The 23,336-nt window shown below is 41.6% G+C and overlaps 1 protein-coding gene across 1 annotated transcript in view; it reads right to left on the reverse strand.

Moving 5' to 3' along the window:
• LOC143286832 (MAP kinase-activating death domain protein-like) overlaps positions 1-23,336 on the reverse strand; it is a 296,616-nt gene that overhangs the window by 137,826 nt on the left and 135,454 nt on the right. The window contains exons 22-28 of the mRNA XM_076594655.1: positions 18,724-19,106; positions 11,357-11,530; positions 10,224-10,380; positions 6,183-6,303; positions 5,444-5,660; positions 4,684-4,791; positions 2,256-2,420 (exon numbers count right to left, since the gene is read on the reverse strand). Coding sequence (XP_076450770.1) covers positions 2,256-2,420; positions 4,684-4,791; positions 5,444-5,660; positions 6,183-6,303; positions 10,224-10,380; positions 11,357-11,530; positions 18,724-19,106 — 1,325 coding nt within the window. The remainder of the gene's footprint in view (positions 1-2,255; positions 2,421-4,683; positions 4,792-5,443; positions 5,661-6,182; positions 6,304-10,223; positions 10,381-11,356; positions 11,531-18,723; positions 19,107-23,336) is intronic.

A 23,336-nucleotide genomic window follows, 5' to 3' on the forward strand; every position in this document is an offset into this window, starting at 1 on the left:
TGGCTTAGAGAAATCAACCCACAGGCAGACCCCAACTACACTACAAAGATGTCTACAAAAGAGACTTGAAGAACCCAGGCATCAACTCCGACACAATGGAAGCTATAGTTTATGAACGATCATCCTGGAGGCTGACAATGAATGAGGGCACTTAACCCTCTTGTTCTCCATATGGCAGTAGCCAGCGCCGCTCACACGTGCGCTGTGCTTCACATCGGCAGTCTCCGGCGGTATATGTGTGGTACTTTTCCATCATGTGCTGACGCCGTGACGTTGCTCAACAGGCACTAAAAAAGTCAGTGGGAATTTCCCTATTATAGTCAAATAATCTGGCATCACATTTTTGGATGCTAGCACCACTTCCATTCACAAAGAAAGAAGGGAAACTGCGTGTGAAGAGTTGTGAATGAAACTGACCAATTTTCACAATGGTGTCATCTGCTTGCACCAGTGAGTTTGAGGACTATTCAGCGGAGGAACTGGTTTTTATTTTAGAAGTGTCCAAATATGATGAGAATGAAGAGTGTGAAGAATTAGAAAAAGATTCTGACGTACATTTAGTGGTGAAAGCGATCCTGAGGACAATGTGCCACTCGCTGCTCTGCAAACCACATGGTGACTGGCTATTCAGCCAACCAATGTGGCTGCATTCCAGCAGCCGACAGGAACTGCGCATTCACTGCCAAGCAATGCCACCCCTCTGGATTATTTCTTTTTGTTTATACCCCTCACATTTTTTCAAGTTGCAGCAGAAGAGACCAACAGATATACACAACAAAAACAAGCAACCCGGGGCACACCTGACCCCCTATGGTTCAACACAACACCTGATGAAATGCGGGCCTATCTCTCTGCACTGATACTGATGGGGATCAATCGTCTGCCACGTCTGTGGTGTTACTGGTCAACCGACCCTCGCTTCAGGAATAACTGGATCAGCAGTGTCAAGCCCAAAATATGCTTTTTCAAAATCAACCAGTACTTTCATCTGTGTGACACATCTAACACACCTGCACATGATCACCCTGACTACGACCCCTTGTACAAGGTGAGAAATTTCGTCAACATGATTCTTCCTTTGTTCCGGACCAACTACCATCCAGGTCGTGAACTAAGTATTGATGAGGCAATGATCGGGTACAAGGGTCGGATATTTTTCTAGCAATACATGCCAGCCAAGCCAGCCAAATGGGGCATGATGGTGTGGGAGATGTGTGACGCCAGGACAGAGTACTGCGTTGCATTTGATATTCACACCGGCCGTGCAAACTGCAGACATCACCATCAGTCTTCGGCATGAAGTCGTTCACATGCTGGCATCACTTTTCTATCATAAAAACAGGCACCTGTATTTTGATCAGTTTTTCACCAGTGTCCCCTTGATGACAAAACTGTCCTGAAATGGGACATATGCCTGTGCCGCTGTCAACGTCAACTGCAAGGGGTTACCAGAGGGGGTCAAGACTGCCAAATTGAATGAGAAGGGAAAATTGCTGCAGATGGCCACAGTCTACAAAGACAACCGTCAGATCTACCTTCTAAGCACCAACCATTTTTATTTGTGTGTGTGTGCTTACCTGTAGTTCTGGTGATTCTATGACACTTAGCAGTGACTCTCTACTCACCATCCTTACTGTGCAGCTATACATTATGTGCATATATAAACAGATCTGTACAAAGTGCTTAGAACAATGACATAAGAGCAACATGGAACTGTGCTTGAAATTTTCTCCAGTAACTCTTCAGTTGTGACAACTGACACTAGTTGTGTGACATTCTTTGGATTACCTGTGGGGACTGTACTGGCAGACAGGAGACAGATCATCTCAGGTAGGCCGCAGCTTTCATTTCACAACACTAACGTGCATGTGCATGGGATAACTGCATGTTGGTGTGCTGTATTAGAATTGTCATCATCGCATGTGACATATTTGGTGACGGAGACACAACCTTTCACATCTAGACACACAAAATCTCGCTCACATGACAGAACAAAGCCTTGTGACCATACCTGCTGAATTTCATGACTCTAGAGGTTTATTCTTGGTTGTGGTGAAGCGTGAACCATACATACCCATTTTAAAGCTAAAGTCACCGAAAAAATCTGAAAACTAGGGGTGGGGTGGGGGCTTGGGGGTGTGGGTTGGGGGGGGTGTTGGTCTCAGAGAATCTGAATACAAGAGGGTTAAAGTTTGAATGTTAACATAATGTTCATACATCACCATTAACAATTATCAATCATTGAACACACAAACCTTTTTGGTGTAAAACTGGTTCAGTTGCACTTTCTCTCCATTCTTCCTCCACAGGCACAGGACACGAGTCTTGGGGCAGTAGGTCATGTTGACAAGTTTTTCAAACCACCATCGGTCATGTATCATGCCTGTCACACTCCGCAACAACAGGCAGTCGTCACACACCTCAGAACAAAAGGACAGGTTGACAGGTAAATGAAAGCTAGTAAATATCTTTGCTGTATACAAACTTCAAGTGATCATCTGTGATATTTACCAACAAAAGTTAGGCATTATGTTTACCATTCTGTCTTTTTTGTCACAAAGCATGATTTTACTCTGCCCAATTATCTATTCATAGAAAGACAATTTTGGCCACTTCAGGTAAAATCCACAAATTTTCATCAATGTGTGACATAATTTGTTTCAATGCATCAAAAAACAAACAAAAAAACTATTAAAAAAAAAAATACAGGTACTCAACTGATCACTCAAATTTGCAGCATTTTACAACAAAAGCAAACAGCAAAAACGATAGATGATGTACTGAGAGCAGAACTGACTCTTATACACTTACCTTCAAAAACCACAACTGGAATAAGAATTTTAAAAGAGTTTCAGTTAAAGCTCTTTCTTTTATTAAACAATATATTATAAGTGCTAGATATTTCAAAAACTCAGAGCTCTTTCCTTCACCTGAGGGCATTATAGATGAGTACAACTTACAACTATTTAATTATGCAGATATTCTTTTTTTCCCCCATGAATTAGCTCTCTATGTAGAAGGCTGATACTTCCAAGCCAATGGAATCTAAATATGACTTTAAAGTTTGTGGATGAAGAACATTTATTATTATCAGAAGCACTGCAATCACCTCTTTTACCTGGCACATTTATCCATTAACCAGTTGAGTGTATATCATATAAGACATCAGCTGATGTCCTACAAAAAGTGTTGCCACAGTGCCTATAAGACATCCACTGACGTCCTGCATATGTTTGGATTTGTCCTTCATTAAGGTTTGGTTAAGTTCGCATAAACAGACTCTGAACAGTTAGTTTGATATGTCTGGATTATAAAAACACTATTTAAATGGACATACATCTGGTAGAAGACCCCTTTCTACTCGATAATGATTTGCTAATTGGACCACATGAAATGTGCATGGAAAAGGGGTTGCATCATATGCGAAACAGGCGTTGAAAACTTTGTCCAGTGAAGGAAGTGGTCCCAGTCAGCGGATTTACACAATTTTGAAAGCTGTGCATATGATTATAGATAGCTATAGCGATGGAGAAGGATCTCTCTTGACTGATGATTGGTTTGAACATGAAGGTGAATGACAATGACAGTGATGAAACTGACAGCCCATTTGATGGTAATTTAGTCCATCTATCCAATCAGACAGTGTTTTTGAACAAGTGGCTATGACTGACAGAATATGTGCACCGGGCGTTGAAAGAAGGGGAGGAGAGGTAGAGGAGTGATGTAAGATGACAGGTCAAATGCCAGCCAGAGGGTGTTAAGTGGGCTTGGCAGTTGGAGGCCAGTGTACTCACATTTCAATGCATACTGCAAGAAACAGATAACTGCCAATGCTTGACAATTTTCATGAAACACAGAGTTGAACCTGCACTGGACGTGAAACCTGTTCTTTCTGTTTTTAACACTTTTTGTCACTGAATCAGATGGTTGGCTTGTTTGAAGAGGTGGCAAGCTGGATGTACAGTAGAAAATTTAATGAGTCCACGTGCAACTTGAAGGGAGTGAATGTCATCAAAGAACTTCACCTTCTAACTTGCCAAAGCCCTTGCCAACTCAGTTTCTAATACTGTGATTGACCTTTTACATTGACTATACCCATGTTTGTCATTATTGGGACAGTGATTCACTTACATGTTTACATGAGATGCAGTTTGTTTTTATAAACTTATAGCTTGTTTTAATTTCTTCTACAGGTATAATCTGACAATAGGCATGATATTTCTTGCTTTTTTTTATTTTTTTATTTTTTTATGGATGTCATTATGTAGAGGTGGAAACAGGCTCTTTTATTGTACAAAAATGATTATCTTGACAATGAATGCCTGAACCGTTATCTACAATCAAACTAATTGGGAAAAATGCCCAGATACAGAATCTACATTCATTTTCCTTCACAAAAACGTTTACTTTCTTACTGTATCTCCTATATTTTTTGTAATAGAATTTGTTTTAATTTATTCCCCCCCCCCCTCCCCCCAATCCTCAAAATACCCTGGCAAGGGAAGAGCACTTTTTTATACAAAATTCTCTGCCACTGAACTGGTTAAAGAATGCATAATCGAGTGTTATCCCAAATCATGTATTTATCACTATATTCTATTTTCTATTTTTGCTGAGCAGGACACAGATCACCGGAACATCAAACACCCAAATCTACTGTACTGGCATATGACTGAAGCACACCTCCATGAACAGCATATCTCCTGTGTTGTCAGGTCCCCAATGGACAGTGAAGGTCTGTTTCTGCATCTGCCGACTCCCCATGGGCTTCAGATCTATGTCATTGCCTTGCTGTTTGGAGGAGACATAAAAAAGCGCTTCAATATATTTTGGATTACGGGCAATATTTTCAATACTCACACACTCACACACAGAAACATAAGACTGCACATTTATCTAGTGTAGAGTGGTGTTGTGCTGCATAGTACTAATAAGTGGCATGCAGTTTCATGTGATGAGGTGTGGTGTGGTGGCCAATGACATACACGATGCTCTCAAATACTGCGAGTAACAAAACAGCATGGACATTAGAAATTTCTTTGTATTTACTGTACTACATTGTATCAAACTTCAGTCACAAAAGAATGCTCGGTGGAGGTGTTGCTGTGTTGAATTACCGCTGTTCTCACAAAGGAGAGCACATGACCATAACATGGTACAATCCTTTTTTTATTCTTTCCTTTTTCATCTGCAAATGTAATCACTTTACTATCAAAGTGGACTTTTCTCACCATCAAGCCAGAACATACAAGCAAACAATGAGATTTTTTTTTATTAAATGTTTGTACAAGTGTGACTAAGAAAACGGAATCTGACATCTGTGTGTGACAGCCTCAGCACAATCTATCATAAAGACAACAATATTTATACATTGGGAAGCAATTTTATTCTTTTAAATCTATTCTCATTTTTTTTAATTTATCAATCAGACTGGCCTACTGACCAAATGGTTGAGGACATCTAGCAGGTTGTTGACATCCTGACTGTGGATAAGGCCAATGTGAGACTTGCCCAGCAGACGTCGGATCTTCTTCTTCACCTCTGCTTTAGGCACTCGCATCATGAGCATGAAGGCCACCAGGTTGTAAAGCATCACAGACAGCAGACGGTCCTCATCGTGCTCCAGCCTCCTCTTCTCCCCATCCCCCAAGGAATTGTACCTGTGGGAACAATATAAACCTTCTTTTCTATGTTTCTGCTCCTTGACGATTTTAGCATACACAGAGGTCAGACTAATGCAAGTAAAATGTATCCATCAAATACTAAATATACCTCCCATGGGAATCTGGCAGACCTCATAACAAACAAAATAGGTACCTTATAGACCAAATGAGTTAAGTAGTTGCTTATTTTTTACAACAGAATGGTAATACAGCAGAACCTGTGGTAACCCCTGTGAACAAAGGATCTACAACACAAAGCCACTGTCACACGTTCTGTTATGATTTTCTTGTAAGAAAATTACCACAGAATATGACTGATTATGTTCTAACAAACTAATATTTTTGACACTCTCATCCAAACATCTTTCTGTCTACAATGACCTTTCAGCTGAAACTAGTTTAAATGTTAAGTACACCCCATGAAATATCTGAAAACGCAATTGAAAACTTTAATATTCAAATAATATTGTTGTTTCACAAAATATTTAAATCATACATTCCTGATTTTAAAGCACTGACCTTTCCATCATTTCTGAAGGTCGCTGATCCATACCAATGATGTCCCTCTCTTGGGCAACTGCATCAAGAAACATGTCCTCCCAAAACTGCATCTGGTCCCACATGCGACTTCTTTCCTTGCCTGTAACCATGTCCGCACACTGTCACAGAACTGGCTGTACTCAACAACTCTGGCCACTAGACATGCAGTCTCTCAGTTTCAGCTATATTGGAAAGCATATTAGATAAACATAATAATACCCAAAAAGGAAAAGTAGCAACCAATTTACATTTCAACCAATCTCATTTTAGAAGGAAAAATGTGGAAAAAAAACAAAATATAATTCCTGTAAATGTGATCAATATGCATTTCCCTTTCTCTCTCTTATTTTGACACATTTCACATTTGTTCTGTTGGGGAGACCGGGACAGGCTGAGCTGATGCGCAGGTTGGGTCACCCCCAAAATAACCACCTATAACCTATTCTTCCACAGTTTCTGTTCCACTCCTTTTTTTTGAACAACTAGCAATGGGCGCAATAGCCAAGTGGATAAAGCATTGGACTTTCAATCTGAGGGTCCCGGGTTCGAATCTCGGTAACGGTGCCTGGTGGGTAAAGGGTGGAGATTTTTCCGATCTCCCAGGTCAATATATGTGCATACCTGCAAGTGCCTGAACCCCCTTCGTGTGTTTACACAAGCAGAAGAATAAATACACACGTTAAAGATCCTGTAATCCATGTCAGCGTTTGGTGGGTTATGGGAACAAGAATATACCCAGCTCGCACAACCCTGAAAATGGAGTATCGCTGCCAATATGGGGGGGGGGGGGGGGGGTAAAAACAGTCATACACGTAAAAGCCCACTCATATACATATGAGTGAACATGGGAGTTGCAGCCCACAAACGACAAAGAACTAGCACTGCTGCAGATGCCAGTTTTGAAGCCAATGATACATGTGCTTCAAAGCTGTCTGGAAAAAATCTCTTTTCATTGAAAGTAAATGTATTGTCTTCTAGCTGCCTGAATAAATTACAAGAGTTCTTTTATGATCAATGTATTAATTGCTTCATGGATTTTTTTAATCACTTAGCCATGTACTGAATGTTACTGCTATATGAATGGCAATAAAAGTCTTAAGCTTATGCCATCTGAGGCAGGTTGGGTCTGGGCAGGTTGGATCACTGTCCCAACCTGTCCCAGTTGTGCCCCATATTGCCCCAAAGTGGATTAAAAAAATGCTATTCATTCGTTAAAGATACAACTATTATTCCTTCTTCATTGGCTGGCTCACTAACAGTGAGGACATACAAGAAGACCACATGAGGATAGGCCTGTACAAGTGTCTGCCAAAATGCTGTTGATGCTATCTTACAGGGGTTGTCATTGCACAAAGCTGCTGAATCTTTTCATGTTCCAAAAGAGACAGTGAGATGTGCAGTTGCAAAATCAAGAGACAAAGAATGGAATAGTACAAGTAACAGGGATGCTCAAAAAGTATTTTGATGCAGCCACAAGGGCATACCTGCACACAAAATGACTATTCCAGCTAATCCATGTATCCTCACTGAGCTTTTTCCCTTTCTTTCAAACAACATGTCCATGGCACCCAAAAGCAATGATAAATACACCAAAAATAATGCCCTCGAAAAGTTTGAGCATCTTCAGAACTCTGGAACTGCTTTCCCCTCAGCTATTGCTATGGAGATAAATCACAAGGAGGTAAACTGAGGATTGTGACCACCTGTACATCATTTTCCACCAAAAAGTCCAGATTTGCTGTGGCAATGCATGCACCAGCATTGTCACAATGCAGCTGCTACCTCGGGTTTGAGTGTGGGGATGCTGTCTGCACATGCCTAATATACTTTAGGCAGACAGTGGCTGACATACAGTCTTTATCCTGAAGTGGTATGGTGGCTACATGGGCTGATGTTGAAAAGAAATATACCATATGTTTGCCTGCACTCTTTAATTGTTTAAATTTTACAAGAGGTTTCACAGCTGGGAAAAGACCCAGACTGCTAACTGTTGCTTTATTTTGGGATCACACTGCAGTACCCACGGGCCATCTCTACTCACAATGTCCCAAAAGCTATTTGATGTAATGTGTGATCAAGGAAAATGATACTGATACTTCCAGATGTTATATTCAATGTATTCTCTGTTTCATCATACGTAATTCTTGGATTCTCCTAAATCATTGACCTTACCTGGAACATTGTCTTGGGAGTAACTACGGTTACTGGACAACCACAGTGGTTATCATCTTCAAGCATTGATTTCCCCAACTTTAATTATTCAAATTAGTCTAAAAATATAGTTCTGCATGGAGTTTGCTTGCCAGAGCAATGTGACAAAGCTTTCATAAAATGATTTTCCCAGGTAAAAGTTATAACGGATCAGGAAAATCACACTGTGAAAGGGCCACGTTTCCCGCAGAAAGGCCAACATCATTACCCCACATTTTGCCTTCCTGAGTACCACAGGTTTTCAGGAATGGAATGATTTCTTTTTTACATCACTGCTTAGATAACACTGTCTATTGTCTGACATATTCATGATTCTGTTGTTACTGTAGTTTTTCTCTGTTCAGCTACATAAAGAGCACCCCTTATAGAACAAAGGAAAATGACTGTAGATGAACTTGTATTCTGTTCATGAGATATTGTGACAACATCCAAAGGTTCCCAAAAGAATTTTTTGCAAATAGTAGTGTCTCTAGAAAACCAGAATCCTCACAGACACACCTGAAAAAGATGAAAATGCTGCCAAAGAAGCCAGCCAAAGGAAACTTTGTCAGCAAGACAGGCAGTCCCAGTATTCAATGAAAAACATTTGTTTGAACAGTGTGAAGAAACAAGAACTAGCAGAGGCCTAGTGAGACCTGTGCTGGAAGCAACTTGCCAGATAATGTAAATATTTTAACAGATTTATTTTCTCATTGCTGTTAAAATGATATATTTGTACACATTCAGTTTTAAGAAGTAACAACAAACACCTTGGAATAATTTTGAATCATCTTTTTAGTGACAAATTACTGTCACAACCTACCCTGTTATGTGTCCCAACTTGCCCCTGAGGATGGGACACTGGGTAGGTCTCTTAACCCTTTGAGCCCTGACCATCGCTTTACTGGTGGTGGGGAGGGGTGGCATAATTCCTGGCCACTGGTTGAGCGGTGCGTAAACACTTGTATCGTGTGTTGCTATTGGCTGACTTATATTGAAGAGCCAATTGGAAAAACCGTAATATTCTGACGTCAGCGAACGTAGTACCAACATTGCCGCGCCTTTTCACTGTGTTTTGTGCATGTGCTTTGGATAAAAAAGATCGATTTCTACCATGAAGCGTGCAAAGTCTCAACCTGACACGCCTCCTTTGATCAAGTGATTCTGCATGCTCAGATTCATTTTCAACATCACAATCTGTAGCAAAATCATCCGATTCGAATTCCACCTCACTATCAGAGTAATCATTGTCATACTCTACTTCCGATAAATCATCAAGCATATCAATTACTTGCTGCATTGTGTACAGTTGGTTTCTCGCACGTTTTGTCCCTGATTTCTGCCCTGATGTGCCAGGTTGAGACTCTGCACACTTCAAGTGTTTACGCACTGCTCAACCGGTGGCTGGGCATTATGTCATTTTTCTCTGTCACTGGTAAAGCGGTGGTCAGGGCTCAAAGGGTTTAATACCAATTATTTGCAAATTTTGGCTCAGGAGCTCAGGCAGAAGGGTTAAAATTGCTCAGGACTCAGGGCTCAAAGGGTTAAACCACTAATTACATACAAAAAATCAGTAATTTCCCAGATTTTCTTGTTCTCACGAAATATAAAAAAAAAATTGCTTCATATGATTTCATTCAATATATGTTTCAATCTAATGGAAATCTGAACAAATTGTGCTCACTGGAAATCTAAAAATTCAGGAAAAAAAAAGTAGCCAACTGCACACAGACCATATCCAAATAAAGAATTACTTCCCTTCACACATATGACCTGCCCAACATGGTCAAATGATAAGTTCAAAAGATCAATTTACAGACTTATACTGACCTACAAGTCCTTCAAACACATAGGTTTTGCCAATATCTTGGCTGGGAGCTGACCCTCCATGCACCAGTTTGTTGTCATGGTAACGGTAGCCAAGTGAGTAGTTGCTTTTACAGCTCCACAAACTGGCTGAACGACTACGCCGGCGACCCCCAACAGACTGAAAATACCAACACCACTTGATCAAAACAAATGCAAAGCATTACTACGTATTCAATAAACAGCAATTAAGTACAACTGCTGTTCTTTAAATCTGACAATGGCACATAGAATTATATGTCACTGCTTTGAGCTTTCAAAGAACTGGCATACACATAATACATAGAAACAAACCATGAAAGTTCCCTGAACACTTTTTGTCTGACTTAAATTTCCATTGAGATATAGATAATGACAGGAATTTTTTTTTTAAAGGCAAACTGTTCAATAGTTTTATCACTTGCCTATATATGTCATCATGAATTAAAAAAGGACAAAAAGGCTAAATGTGTTCATGTGTTAAACAGCTTCCAATCAATAAATCATTACATTTCATCTGTTGGTTTCATTTCAAATTTGCAGTAAATGTTTGCTTTTGTCAAAACCCCAAATTTCTTACCAAAAAATACAGAAAAAATGAGAAAGTAATGACACACAACAATCTGGAGATCCCATATAACAATATCATGTCCCTGAATAGTGTCCATCCTCACCACTCTTCTCATACAAAGTTTATTTTTGATCAAATATAGTGCAGATCCCATAGCCAAATAAACCCACACTAAGTATGAAACACATCCTAAAATTCAGTATTATTGTATCCAAGCTAAAGATTATATTGCTGAAAATGCACAAAGCAAACTACTACTGAGAACTTTGTAAAGATCTTTAATTAATGACAGTGATTTTTTCTGACCTGTTCTTTGCCAGTTTTTACAGAAGATGCAAATTATTCCAAACACACATAAAGACAGAATGAAGGATATATTCACACACCACTGAACCAATTACAGAAAATTCACAATAATATCTAAGTATAGTACTGTGCACAAGCAAGTTTAGCCTTGATGGGTAGATTTGGTTCAGTGTATGCATGTGTAACATATTCTCTGCTAACCTTTCACATGAAGTGCAGCACATATTAAAGTTTGACTCACCACGGTCTCCATCTCACTGTCAGACAGAGCACTTCTGATAGGTTGATGGGAAATACGACCTCTCCCTTTCTCTTGTTCTTTGTCAGAGCCTGTGCTGACCAGTGTTGATGCTTCCGAAATCTCAGAGTCTACACTGTTGAACTTCTTGTCCAGTCCACGAGATCTCAACAACTCCTGCAGTAGCCAAATCTTTCTGTTACTTGAACATTCTAACTTCACACACTGTGGGCTGACTGATTTTCTTTCTTTTCTAATATTTATTTCTGGATTTTTTTCTTCTTTTTTATCAAACAACTTACACTTAGCAAATTCATTCTGGCAGGTCAAATTCTTTAAGCTTAGAGATTCAAATTAAGCAGAATTAAAAAAAATAATAATAATTTTTTTTTTTTTTTTTTAAGGCTGTGATTAGGCATCCATGTGTGATTATCATTAGTCTATTGCCTTCAGATGAAGTCACTTAAGTATTAGAAGTAGACGTACAAGCCGGCAATTAGGTGAGTGCTGAGGCGTGTACTACCAGCTCCAGAAGCAATCATCCTGTACATGTATGTTTGAACTGAGCATCACTCCAGGGGAGTCCAAATTTCATAACTTAGTTTTGGTTTCTGAACTAAGAAAGGATTTATAACATTTGCACAAACTATAGCAATTTGTGTGTGTGTGTCTATATATATATATATATATATATATATTGTTATTTTGATAGCTTGCAGATAGACACATGAACTGTGGCAAAGTGATAAACCACCTGTACTGTGTGAAAAGCGCTCTATACCAACTGTGTTATGGATTATTTTATTATTAAAGTATTCTGCTCCACTTGAGCTTGTGGTAAGTTTATTAACTGATTACTTGACCTGAGTTTGGAACACCACTGAATTGCCACTGAGTTTGATGGTAAGACTTACAAAAGGGCAGTAATGAAGATGAGGCTGAAACGTCTGTTTGCTGACCGATTTACCAGAATGAATGATGCTGTTACAAAGTACCTCAACACTGAGCGCAGGTGAGGCCAGTAATGTGAGGCCTGAGAGCTGTCAGCCCAGAAAAAGAGGCATGGAGTGCCTCTGAAGAGGAAAATCCCCAGTTTGAGGTCAAACTGGAATGCTCAGCTTCACAGGCGCATGAAAATGGCAAGCACAAACTGCAGCTTCAGCACAAAAATGGAAAAATAAGGGATGAAATGGAAAAACAGTGGACTGATAGTGAATGTATCACTCTAGACAGCCATGATGATGAGCTACTTCTCCATACAGAGGAGACCATACATGGAGACTACTCCATACAGAGGAAACCTGACACGTGTTGCTGATTTAACTGCTAGTATTGTAAACAAATGATTTGAAAAAGGACTAGCAGACACCCAACTGAAGCAAAGATTGGACAAGTACACCAGGCCTGAAAACTAACAACAGGCACCAACAGTCAATCCAGAAATCTGGAAGCGCCATGTTCCTGATGACATCAAATGCTCTGAGCTGAAGTGGGCCATGATACAGAAAGCCATCGTGAAAGCTGCAGCTGCCTTGGCCCAGCACACACAGCTTGTAGCTCTGCCTTCACAAATGATTTTAAAGAGAAACCCGCTAAAGATCTGATCACAACATAACATGCTGTTGCTCTGGCTCTCCTTCTGTATGCATGCAGAGAAATTTCCATGACATGACGGTATGCCCTCTCACCAAATTCAGTATTTAGGAGAAATCACTGATTCAGTTACCATGACAGATTCAGTTACCATGACAGTCAAACTGACCCCTTAAAAGGTGGCAGACATGATTGCATGTTGTTTAGATGCACAAAGGAAATAGTCACAAATTCAGGCAGTAGCTAAAGTCAATGGTAAAATTGTTGCCTCCTTTCCTGCAATCATCTTGGGGCCTTTGCAATTATCAACTGGAGAATGAGAAAAAGAAGGCACTAAAATACAGTATGGGGAATTTTGATTGGTGTATGATATTATCCTCCTCTGCTAAGTCAGAACTGCAATGGTAGGTAAACAGTGTAGGGAAAGCCTATAATGTGATTCATCAAACAGATCGTGAAATTACACTAACTTCTGATGCCTCTTTACTCGCGTGGGGGTGCACATGTGGTGAAAATCACTCTGGTGGTGAATGGTTTGCCAACAGAGTATCCAATCAACTATTTGGAACTAAAAACCGATTTTTTTTTGCTTGGAAGACCTTTGAGAAAGAAAGAAGTGGAAGGCATACTTGCATGATGATTGACAATACAGCTGCTGTAATACGCATGAACAGTCCTGATTTATCTTTTCCTTGTGTTTGGTGTATTCTTGTCAAAAAGAATATGTATGTGTGTATGTAAACAGTCATGTCCAACTAGGACCATCAGGACAGCACACAGGGCACTGGTGTCTCGACTGTCTGGGCTAGAATTTGGTTTAAGTGAAGTCTTGCCCACACTGCATCCCCACTCTCTCGGTCAAGAGGGTTTTAGGACAGTCAACACAAGGATTGTTCCCAAAGTACATATGACTAATGCAATAAAAGACCTGTGGTCTGGGTTTAGTATGCATGTGCTGTACAAGATTATCTTTGAATGTTATGGTGGAAAAGGGTTCTTTGAGGTGTTTCAGGAGACTGTTCCAGCAGTGCATGCCACAGTATGCCACTGAGAAAGTGTGTGTATGTGTGAATATGCATGTATCATGCATTCACAGTGTGACTGTGTAAGAGGATGATGATGTAAGACAGAATAAGTCAGAAACTGAGAGGTAAAGGATAGGACTTAGTTCCACAGAGAGAAGCTGGTTCAGACAGCTGTTAGATCTACATGGTGGTTGCATAGAAACTGGGCTTTCCACACTGCCCATTGATTCTTTAATACAACTGGACTTTGACCCCTCTTACCCCCAACCCTACTACCTCTGCCTCATTCCTTTCTGCTGATCCTTGTCAAAGGAGAGGAGGAGGAATGAGTGAGGTGCAGATATGGTATGGTTGATAAGGTATGTGTGTGTTTAGATGAACCGATCAAGAGATAGTGAGTTAAAGGGGGTGAGGGGATGTGTAGGGAAAGGGGTGGTCAACAACAGTGGTAGCCATGTTCCTGGTGATTTGAGTCATAGTTCTGCAGAATGGATCTGGGTACTTTATCCATGATGCCTGACCATTTCCATCCGACATAAGTCTACTTGTATAATAGAAAAAATCTTCAGACTAAGAGAGAGAGAAAGAGAGAGAGAGGGGTGGGGGGTGGGGGGGAGACAGAGAGAGAGAGGGGGGGGGGAAGAGTGAGACTGAAGAGTCAGAGAAAGATACAATGTGTTCAATGCTGCTGTGGGGGTGGGGGGGAGTGCAGATGATAGAACAGCAGTGATTCTGAGGGCTCCTCAAGCAGAAGAGCAAGGTGGGGGCTGGTGGGGGAGGTGGTGGGGTTGGGAAATGGGCACAACCATTCCTTGATTGTTGCCCTGCTGGATTGACTGCAAAAAGGCAGGCTGACAGGCAGGAGCTGGCAGTGAACTTTTCAATTTCATCAAGAGAACCTGCACCATGCAACCAGCAGCAACATAAAAAAATGTGCTACAGACTTTGCAGGGGACATGGAAAATGCTAAGCTCAATGTGTAGGGTGATATGTCTGAGCAGTCTTTTCTCCACTTTGTTGTTGTGGAACCAAATTTCCTGACCCAACACTGAAAGTGTATTTTGCCAGCCTGGTACAAAAGCTGGGATATCATTATGAATGGAAGTATAGAGTACAGCCTTGTCATGTAGCCCCTAACCTAAAATGGACCTCCATGGCAACATCAGCATCATTGTCCTCCTCCTCCATCATCAAAACAACAACAAAAATGTTTAATTTCTGTGGCCTTTAATGTCCTGCTTTCATGATGACCCCAGTTTTGATATCCCTCCATTTCCATACGTGGGCTGAGTCCTGTTAAGGTCTTCACGTCAGCAGATTCATGGGGAACTGTCGTTGGAGGGACATGTTGGTGGTTTCCACTCTGGAGGGGACATTCACTAAGTATGTTAAATCAGGACAAGCACTCTACTGAACACCACTGATGTGACTCAGTAGCAGTGCAGGGTCTTCTCTGGTGTGTAGTTTCCTGGTGACCTAACAATGATGGTTCCCTGTGGACTGTCAACATTGGGATTGTTACAGACAAATCCAGGTGTGGCTGTGTATGGGGGACACGGAATGAGCTGCGTGGGAGTAATGCCACTGAAAACAGTGCAGATGATGGGGCAGCAAAAAAACAACAACAAAAAACAACAACAAACCCCCAAAAACAAAACAAACTTTTTAACAACAATGTTTCAGGGTGTCACTTAAGCTTTGCAGAATGCATAAAGGTGTGTTTGAAGAGAGACCTTCATTTCCCAAATACTCTCACATCTTGGATGTAAATGAAGAAATGGATTATCTGGACCTGTTGTCACCAATGTACTAATTAACTTCTTTAAAGGAACTCAGTTTGAGATTTAATGCTGTTGCGTTCAGTTACAGGACACGCCCTTCATTCATAGCAAATCAGTGATGTGATATATTTGATGTGAATATATTTAAATGTAAACATATTTTGGAATTCTGTCAAAAACTGAAAACAAGACCAGGTTGCCACACATAAATATTTGAAATAAGAGCTCTTTCTTAAAATGAGAACTTGTGTCCTGAGACTTGTCTCAGACAATATTTAGACCAGAACCAGAGTGTAAGACAGGGTCCACAGTTTTTGTAAGCTGTTCCATCTGCCAGTGAGCCAACAAACCTTTTCATGATGGATGAAAATGGTGTTAACTGATGCAGGAAGAGACATTCATCAGTTCTCAGCATACTCCATGCATGCAGCAAAACATAAGTGTAGCCAATGCAGTTGGCCTTCCTCTGATGTCCATTTTGAAGGCCACTCACTGGTCAAGTGAACATACTTTTGAAAAGTTTTTTTTGTGTGCATTTCTCAGCCAAATTTCAAACATCTCTGGGCAGTATGTAAAGAAATAACTGTTTTTGCTAATGTGAAATATACTGCTGTTTTTGTTATATGGAACAAAAGCTCACTAATATCAGAACAGTATTTCATGTTCAAAGTAAAATGTACTGTGTATATCAACTGATACATTATCAAGTTTCTTTTTTGTGAATATAGCCTCTATACTTACTCTATACTCTATACTCTCAAGTCCCACATGACTTCATCAGAAGGCAACAGACAAGTGATAATTATTCAATCAAAGTAGGCTTAGGCAAGGGAGGTGCAGTTTAACCAGTTGAGTGCCTGTAAGACATCAGCTGATGACCTGTAAAAAGTGTTGACATAGTGCTTGTGAGATGTCCACTGATATACTGCATATATTTCAATTGTTCTTTCAACTGAGTACAATGAAAACAGACTCTGAATAGTCAGTTTAATGTGTCTGGGTTTAAGTGAGCACTTGTCAAGCGAAAGACCCCTTTCTTCTCAATAATGATTTGCTTACTGGATCACTTGAAGCGCGACAAGAGGGTTTGCCTCACAGGCCAAAAAGGCCTTGAACACTTCGTCAAGTGAAGACAGTGGTCCCAGTCAATGGATTTACAGAACTTTGCAAGCTGTGCTGATGATTGTACTGTATTACTGTATTACTATTTTTTGTCACAACAGATTTCTCGGTGTGAGAATCGGGCTGCTCTCCCCAGGGAGAGTGTGTAGCTACAATGAAAGCACCACCCTTTTTTTTTCTGCAGACAATTTTATTTATTTTCCTATCAAATCAAATCTGTCTCGTCTTATGATTCATTTGAACTCGAAGGTGATGACAACGACAAAACTGACAACATCCAACTCTTTCTTCAGTCCATCCATCCAATCAGACATCATTTCTAAGTGAGTGATATGACTGACAGTGAAAGCATGGTACTTTGACGTAATCTGAGTAGAGAGGGAGGAGAGATAGAGGAGCAGTCTAAGACAATAGGTCGAAGGCCAGACAGAGGGTAGGGAAAGGGGGTGAGGCCCAGCTGTTGTGTTCATGTCTTTTGACAGTTATCAAATGCTGGGAATGGTAACAGCCAATCATCCACAATTTTCTTGACACCAAGGGCTGACAGACGATAGATTGGAATCATGTGTTTCTTTACTTTTTCATGCTTTTGTCACTGATCAATCGACCAATTTATAGAGGAAACAAACTGGATGCACAGCAGACACTTTATCTGATCAGTTACAACCAGGAGGAATGGAAAATCGTCAAAGTGCTCTCTCAACTAAAGAGGGATGCTCATAGATGTAAGAAAAGCTTGACAGCACTCTCTCTGGGAACATGATTACATTCTCATCTTGACCAAACCCATGTATGTCATTGCTGGGACAGTTATTCACTCACATGACTACATGTGTTGTGACTGTTAACATAAATTTATAAGCCGTTTATTTTCTTTTACAATTATAATCAGACAATAAACACGCTATTTCCAGCTGTATTTTCTTTGTTTTCTTTCTGGGTATCATTCTCATGGAGGTGGAAATACACTTTTTTAATGCATAAAAATTATTATTCTCACTTTGAAATGCCTAAATAATTATCTTGATTCAAAATAATTGGGGGGAAAAGAACAGATTTAGAACTCACCTTCATTTTCCTTTAAAAAAAATGTTTACTTTCGTTCTGTATCTCCTATAGTTTTTGTGCTATGCTAGAATGTTTTCAAATTTATCATCCCTAAATCTTCAAAATTCGCTGGCAAGTGGAAAGCACTTTTTAAACAAAATTCTCTAGCACTGAATGGGTTATTAAATCCAATATAATTTAAAAAACAAAATAAGATAGAGGACAATTTATATGCCCTCCCTTAAATAATGGCTCCATGGTGATTCCACTAAACTATCTCTCGCTGTAAGTCTAAGTCTAGTGGCCACTGCTCTAAATATTGCCGGCCAGTACGTTCATGCCTAAAATTCAAATACCTTCATCATTCATCTTTACTGACTCGTTATAATTCCAATTAAACTACACCTTCTTAGTGTAAGCCTAGTCTGATTGATTGATTGATTAACATTAATTGAATTATAAACTAGACCAAAGATTTTCTGGTAAATCGTTAATGATTAGATAACACAGCTCAACATACTTGTTATATACAAGTGGCTATATAGTGCAGTAAAAGAAGATGAAGATTTGCCAACACAATCATTGCAAGCTGTACAAATCAGAATGAACTATGGTATTCCAAAACCCTCACCACAATCTGGAACCCAAGTTATAGTGAAATTAGAAAAGCACTGAAAGCACCCATCTTTTACTCTACCATATAACAAATAATAGTAAAATGATGAATGCCAAATCCATACAGTTACATGCATAATAATATTTATAATGATGAAATGAACATTTCCTGGAAAGCAATACTCACTTTGTTTTTCACCATCTCTCTGAGCATATCACCACTACTATTGCTGATATCAGCGTCAGTGATGATAATATCACAGGTTGCAGCAGACTGTCCACTGCAACCTATGGCGCCAGGCTTGCCCACATTGCGATTCCAGTCAGTAATGGCCCCCAGTGGGTCCCCTTGCTCCTGAAGGGACAGCGGGCCCCTGTCCACAACTCCAGTCTGAGGCACACTGGACTGGGGGGGACTGTCAGCAGGGTAAGGGCTGTTCAGGGGGTGGTGCTGATGGTGCTGGGGGATGGAGGTGTCTGCAGGGTGTGGATGACGAACTGAATCCTCTGGTGTGGTGCCAGTTATTTCAATGTTTTCAAACTCATCACCATTCACTATCACAGGAGAACCTGTAACGTTAACACAGGGGAAAACATTGCTTTGAATATTCAGGTTCACATTATGTTAATGCTGCACAGGTATGTTCCACAATCAAAATATTTTCATCTTCTTATTTATCAGTTCAGAAAAGTGCTTCTTCTCCAGCTTTTGTGGGTCAGTGCAGTGCAGAGGGGTGGAGGTTGGACATGGAGGAGGGGAGGGGAATCTATCCCCTCAAATAAGGAAAATCATGCAAATGCCCTTGCCATGGCCAAGAAGTACTTCAGAATCGCTCACTTAAATCAATCTTTCCCCTTTTTCAACACTAGCACAAAGGCCAGTGAATAAAGTTTGCCTTAATTGAGAGAGATGATTGGGAGGTACCATTCCCTACCTCTCAAGTCCCACACTGCTATCTCATCCTGAATCTTATATTGAGCTAGAGGCGGAATACAGACAAACCCATGCTTTCCAACATCCAGAAACCCAGGTGTGAAACAGGTAGTCCACTACTTGTGCTCCCACTGGGCATGGCAATAGAGGTGACAGACCTAGAATGCAACGAGTGACTAGCGAAGTGTGGGCAACAAAGAGTGAGCATGGGAATTGGGGTCAAAGGGAGGAAGGCAGCATTCCCTTGCTGCCTGAAGAATAATTAAGGAAAGGCAGCCCAGGAAGATTACACTGGAAAAGAGAGAACCAGAGCCTGAACATGCTCAAAACATTATCACCAGTCTGTATACTCCCAAATGGCACAAAATCATTAAGTTTCTAACTAGAAAAGATGACAGTAAAGGTAGTTAAATTTATGTGAAATGAAATGAAATGAAATTATGGTGCTTAGAGCCTCGCCGACCACTAAGGCCATCTCAAGGCTATTGCCGCGTCAATAACTACTACAAGGATAAAAAAAACAACCAAACGAGTCACCACTTCAAACTTTCCACTCCAAAGTTAAAAAAAACTTCCATAGTTTAAAACCTTCAAATCTGGTTAAAAATGTTCACTTCTTTTAAGAAGTCCATCAGCGCCCACGGAGGGACATCACAAAACAAAGTCTTCAAAGAAACCGCTGTGTAATGTCTGCGTCTAACGTCATGCAGATCCCAACAGTCAAGGAGCACGTGTTTCACGGTGAGAGGCTCGTCACAGGGAATGGTTCGAGGGGCCTCCTCCCCCTTCAACAAGTAAGAATGAGTAAAAAAAGTGTGCCCCGTACGCAGTCTGCACAGCACAGACTCCTCCTTTCTGTTCTTCACCCCCGAAGGGAGGGTCTCTTTTAGGTCCGGACGGATCTGGAAGAGCTTGTTGTCCGTCTGGGTGTTCCACTCCTCTTGCCAAAGATCCTTAACGTAAGTGTTCACCTTCCGCTTCATGTCTGTATATGGCACAAAGGATCTGGATAATTCTTTCTTTACAGCGTTCCTGGCCAGCAGGTCCGCCCTTTCGTTACCACGAATGCCAACATGTCCGGGAACCCAGGCCAACACAACCTCGTATCCTTTCTTCGTTGCGAGAGTAAAATCTTCATAAAATTCCAGCAGTTTGGGATGAGTGATATTCCTGCAGGCGATCGCCTCCAGGGCTGACAGGGAGTCGGAAAAGATCATGAATCTCTTTTGTTTCGAAGAGAGAACCATTTTTACTGCCAGAACCAGTGCGGTCAGTTCCGCAGTGTACACCGAGCTGTCAGACAGGATGTGTTCCGTTGAGGGCCGGTCAGAAAAGGCGGGACAAAACGCAGATGCAGCGACTCCGTCCTCTGACTTGGAACCGTCAGTGAAGATGCTTTGAAAAGTGGGGAATTTGTGGCACAGTTCCGAAAAGTAGATTCTGTAGGCCAGAGAACTGGTGGTGTCTTTACGGTATGAGGCCAGATCGAATCGGACCTCAGGTGTTGTAAAGGTCCACGGAGGGCTGTCAGGGAACTTAGAGAAATCTGAGATGCCACCGACATCCAGATCGGCATTTTCTAAGTGCAGCTGAATGCGGAGTCGGAGAGGAGGTATGCAGTTTAGGTTGTCTGTAAATTTCTTATCGAAAGGGTTGTTGAATACAGCGTCGTAAGCAGGGTTTGTAGGTTCAGAAAACAATTTCAAATAATAATTCAGGGTCAGCTTCAGTCTGCGGTTGGAGAGAGGCGGTTCCCCCGCCTCTGCATACAGGCTGTGCACAGGGGTGGTGCGGAAAGCACCTAAGCTGAGACGGAGCCCTTGGTGGTGTACAGGGTCCAACAGTTTCAGGTAGGACGGTCTGGCCGAGCCGTATACTACACTTCCATAATCCAGTTTGGACCGGACCAGGGCTCTGTAGAGGTGCAAGAGAGTTCTCTTATCAGCACCCCAGTTCATGTGTGCCACAACTCGGATGATGTTCAGGGCTTTTTGGCAAGATACTTTCAGCTGTTTAATATGGCTCAGGCTTCCTTGACCGCCGGGATGGTGGATTTTCCCAGACGGATTTCAGGGTCCGGATAGAACTGGCGAAAATTATGAAAATGGATGCATTCAGTTTTGGAGGACGAAAATGTGAAGCCATTCTCCTCTGCCCAACACTGGATCTTGTTGACGCAGAGCTGAAGCCATCGCTGGATGCTGGCGTACGTGCTGCCAGTTGCATATAAGGCAAAATCGTCCACGAACAGCGAGCTGTCCGATCCCCTCTGAACGGATTGAACGATGTCATTAATTTTGATGCTGAAAAGAGCCGGCGACAGGATGCTCCCTTGCGGGACACCCAGCTCCTGCTCGTGAATGTCGGACAGGGTGGTGCCGAGTCTCACCTGGAATTGTCTGTCTTGTAAAAAATTGTGGATGAACTGAGGCAGGTGTCCTCAGAAGCCGAGCTTGTGCAAGTCCGAGAGAATACCAAATTTCCACGTGGTATCGTAAGCTTTCTCCAAGTCAAAAAATATGGCCACCACATGTTGTTTGTTTACAAATGCATTTCTTACAGTGGTTTCCAGACGAACCAGATGGTCAACGGTGGAGCGATGCTTGCGGAAACCGCACTGTTCTTTCGCCAGAAGGCCGTCGGTCTCTAGTTTCCACATCAGTCTACCGTTGACCATCTTCTCCATCAGTTTGCAAATGCAGCTGGTCAGTGCAATTGGGCGGTAGTTGGAGGGGTTTGAGGGGTCTTTTCCCGGTTTCGGCAGCGGGATTATGAGGGCTTTCCGCCAGGAGGGTGGAAAAAAGCCTGTGACCCAGATGTGGTTATAAACTTTAAGCAGGGTGTCCAGACAGGTTTGGGGAAGGTGCTTTAAGAGTTTATAATGGACCTCGTCCATTCCTGGACAGGAATCCGTACAGGTCTGAAGGGCAGATTTAAGTTCGTTCATTGTGAAAGGAAGGTTGTAATTCTCTGTGTTGTCGGAAAAGAAGTTACATGGTGTTTTTTCTGACAGGTTTTTGGTTTTAAGAAAGCGAGCAGATTTGTTAGCAGATCTCGAGTTCTGTTCAATTGTGGAGGCAAGCAAATTGGCAACTGCTTTCTTCTCTGTGACCAGAGCGTCTGAAAGTTTAAGATGATGAAAGGTTGGGCATACGTTTTTGCCCTTAATTCTTTTTAAAACCCTCCACACTTTCTTCTTGGGTGTGTTGGAGGTTAAGGAAGAGCAAAAATCTCTCCATGACTTCCTCTGGCTCTTTTTAAAAACATACCTGGCTTTCGCCCTCAGCTGTTGATGGGTTCAAACGCTATCGGTCTCCGGTCTCCGAAAGACGCGTCGCTGCGCTCTCTTCCGAGACTTACGGGCCTCCCGACATTCCGCGTTGAACCAGGGCGTTCTAGGGACCTGAGGCTTGGAGGTAGACGATGGGACTGCTGCTTTGGCGCAATCTAAAACGATCCGAGTCAGAGTGTTAGCAGGGTCCTTGCTTTTCAATACTGTTTCTTCCTGCAGCTCCGCTCTTATCTTCTTGGTAAAAAAACTCCAGTCTGCTTTGTCATAGTTCAGGCGGTCAGGCAGAGAGTCACCTTCTCCATCTGTGGGGCGGAGGACGACAGGAAAGTGGTCACTCCCGTGCAGATCGTCGTGCACTTTCCACTCGTAGTCCAGGACCAACGATGGATCGCAGACCGACAGATCTAAACACGAGAGCTTTCCAGAGGGCAGATGAAGGTAAGTGGGAGACTTGTCGTTAAGACAGCACAAGTCCATGTCGGAAAGAAGGTTTTCCAAGAGAAGACCTCGGGCTGATGTCATCTCACTTCCCCAGAGCGGGGAGTGTCCATTGAAGTCGCCCAACAGTAAAAAC

Source organism: Babylonia areolata, chromosome 10 (genome assembly GCF_041734735.1).
Source record: "Babylonia areolata isolate BAREFJ2019XMU chromosome 10, ASM4173473v1, whole genome shotgun sequence".
In the NCBI taxonomy this organism is placed as follows: Eukaryota; Metazoa; Mollusca; class Gastropoda; order Neogastropoda; family Buccinidae; genus Babylonia; species Babylonia areolata.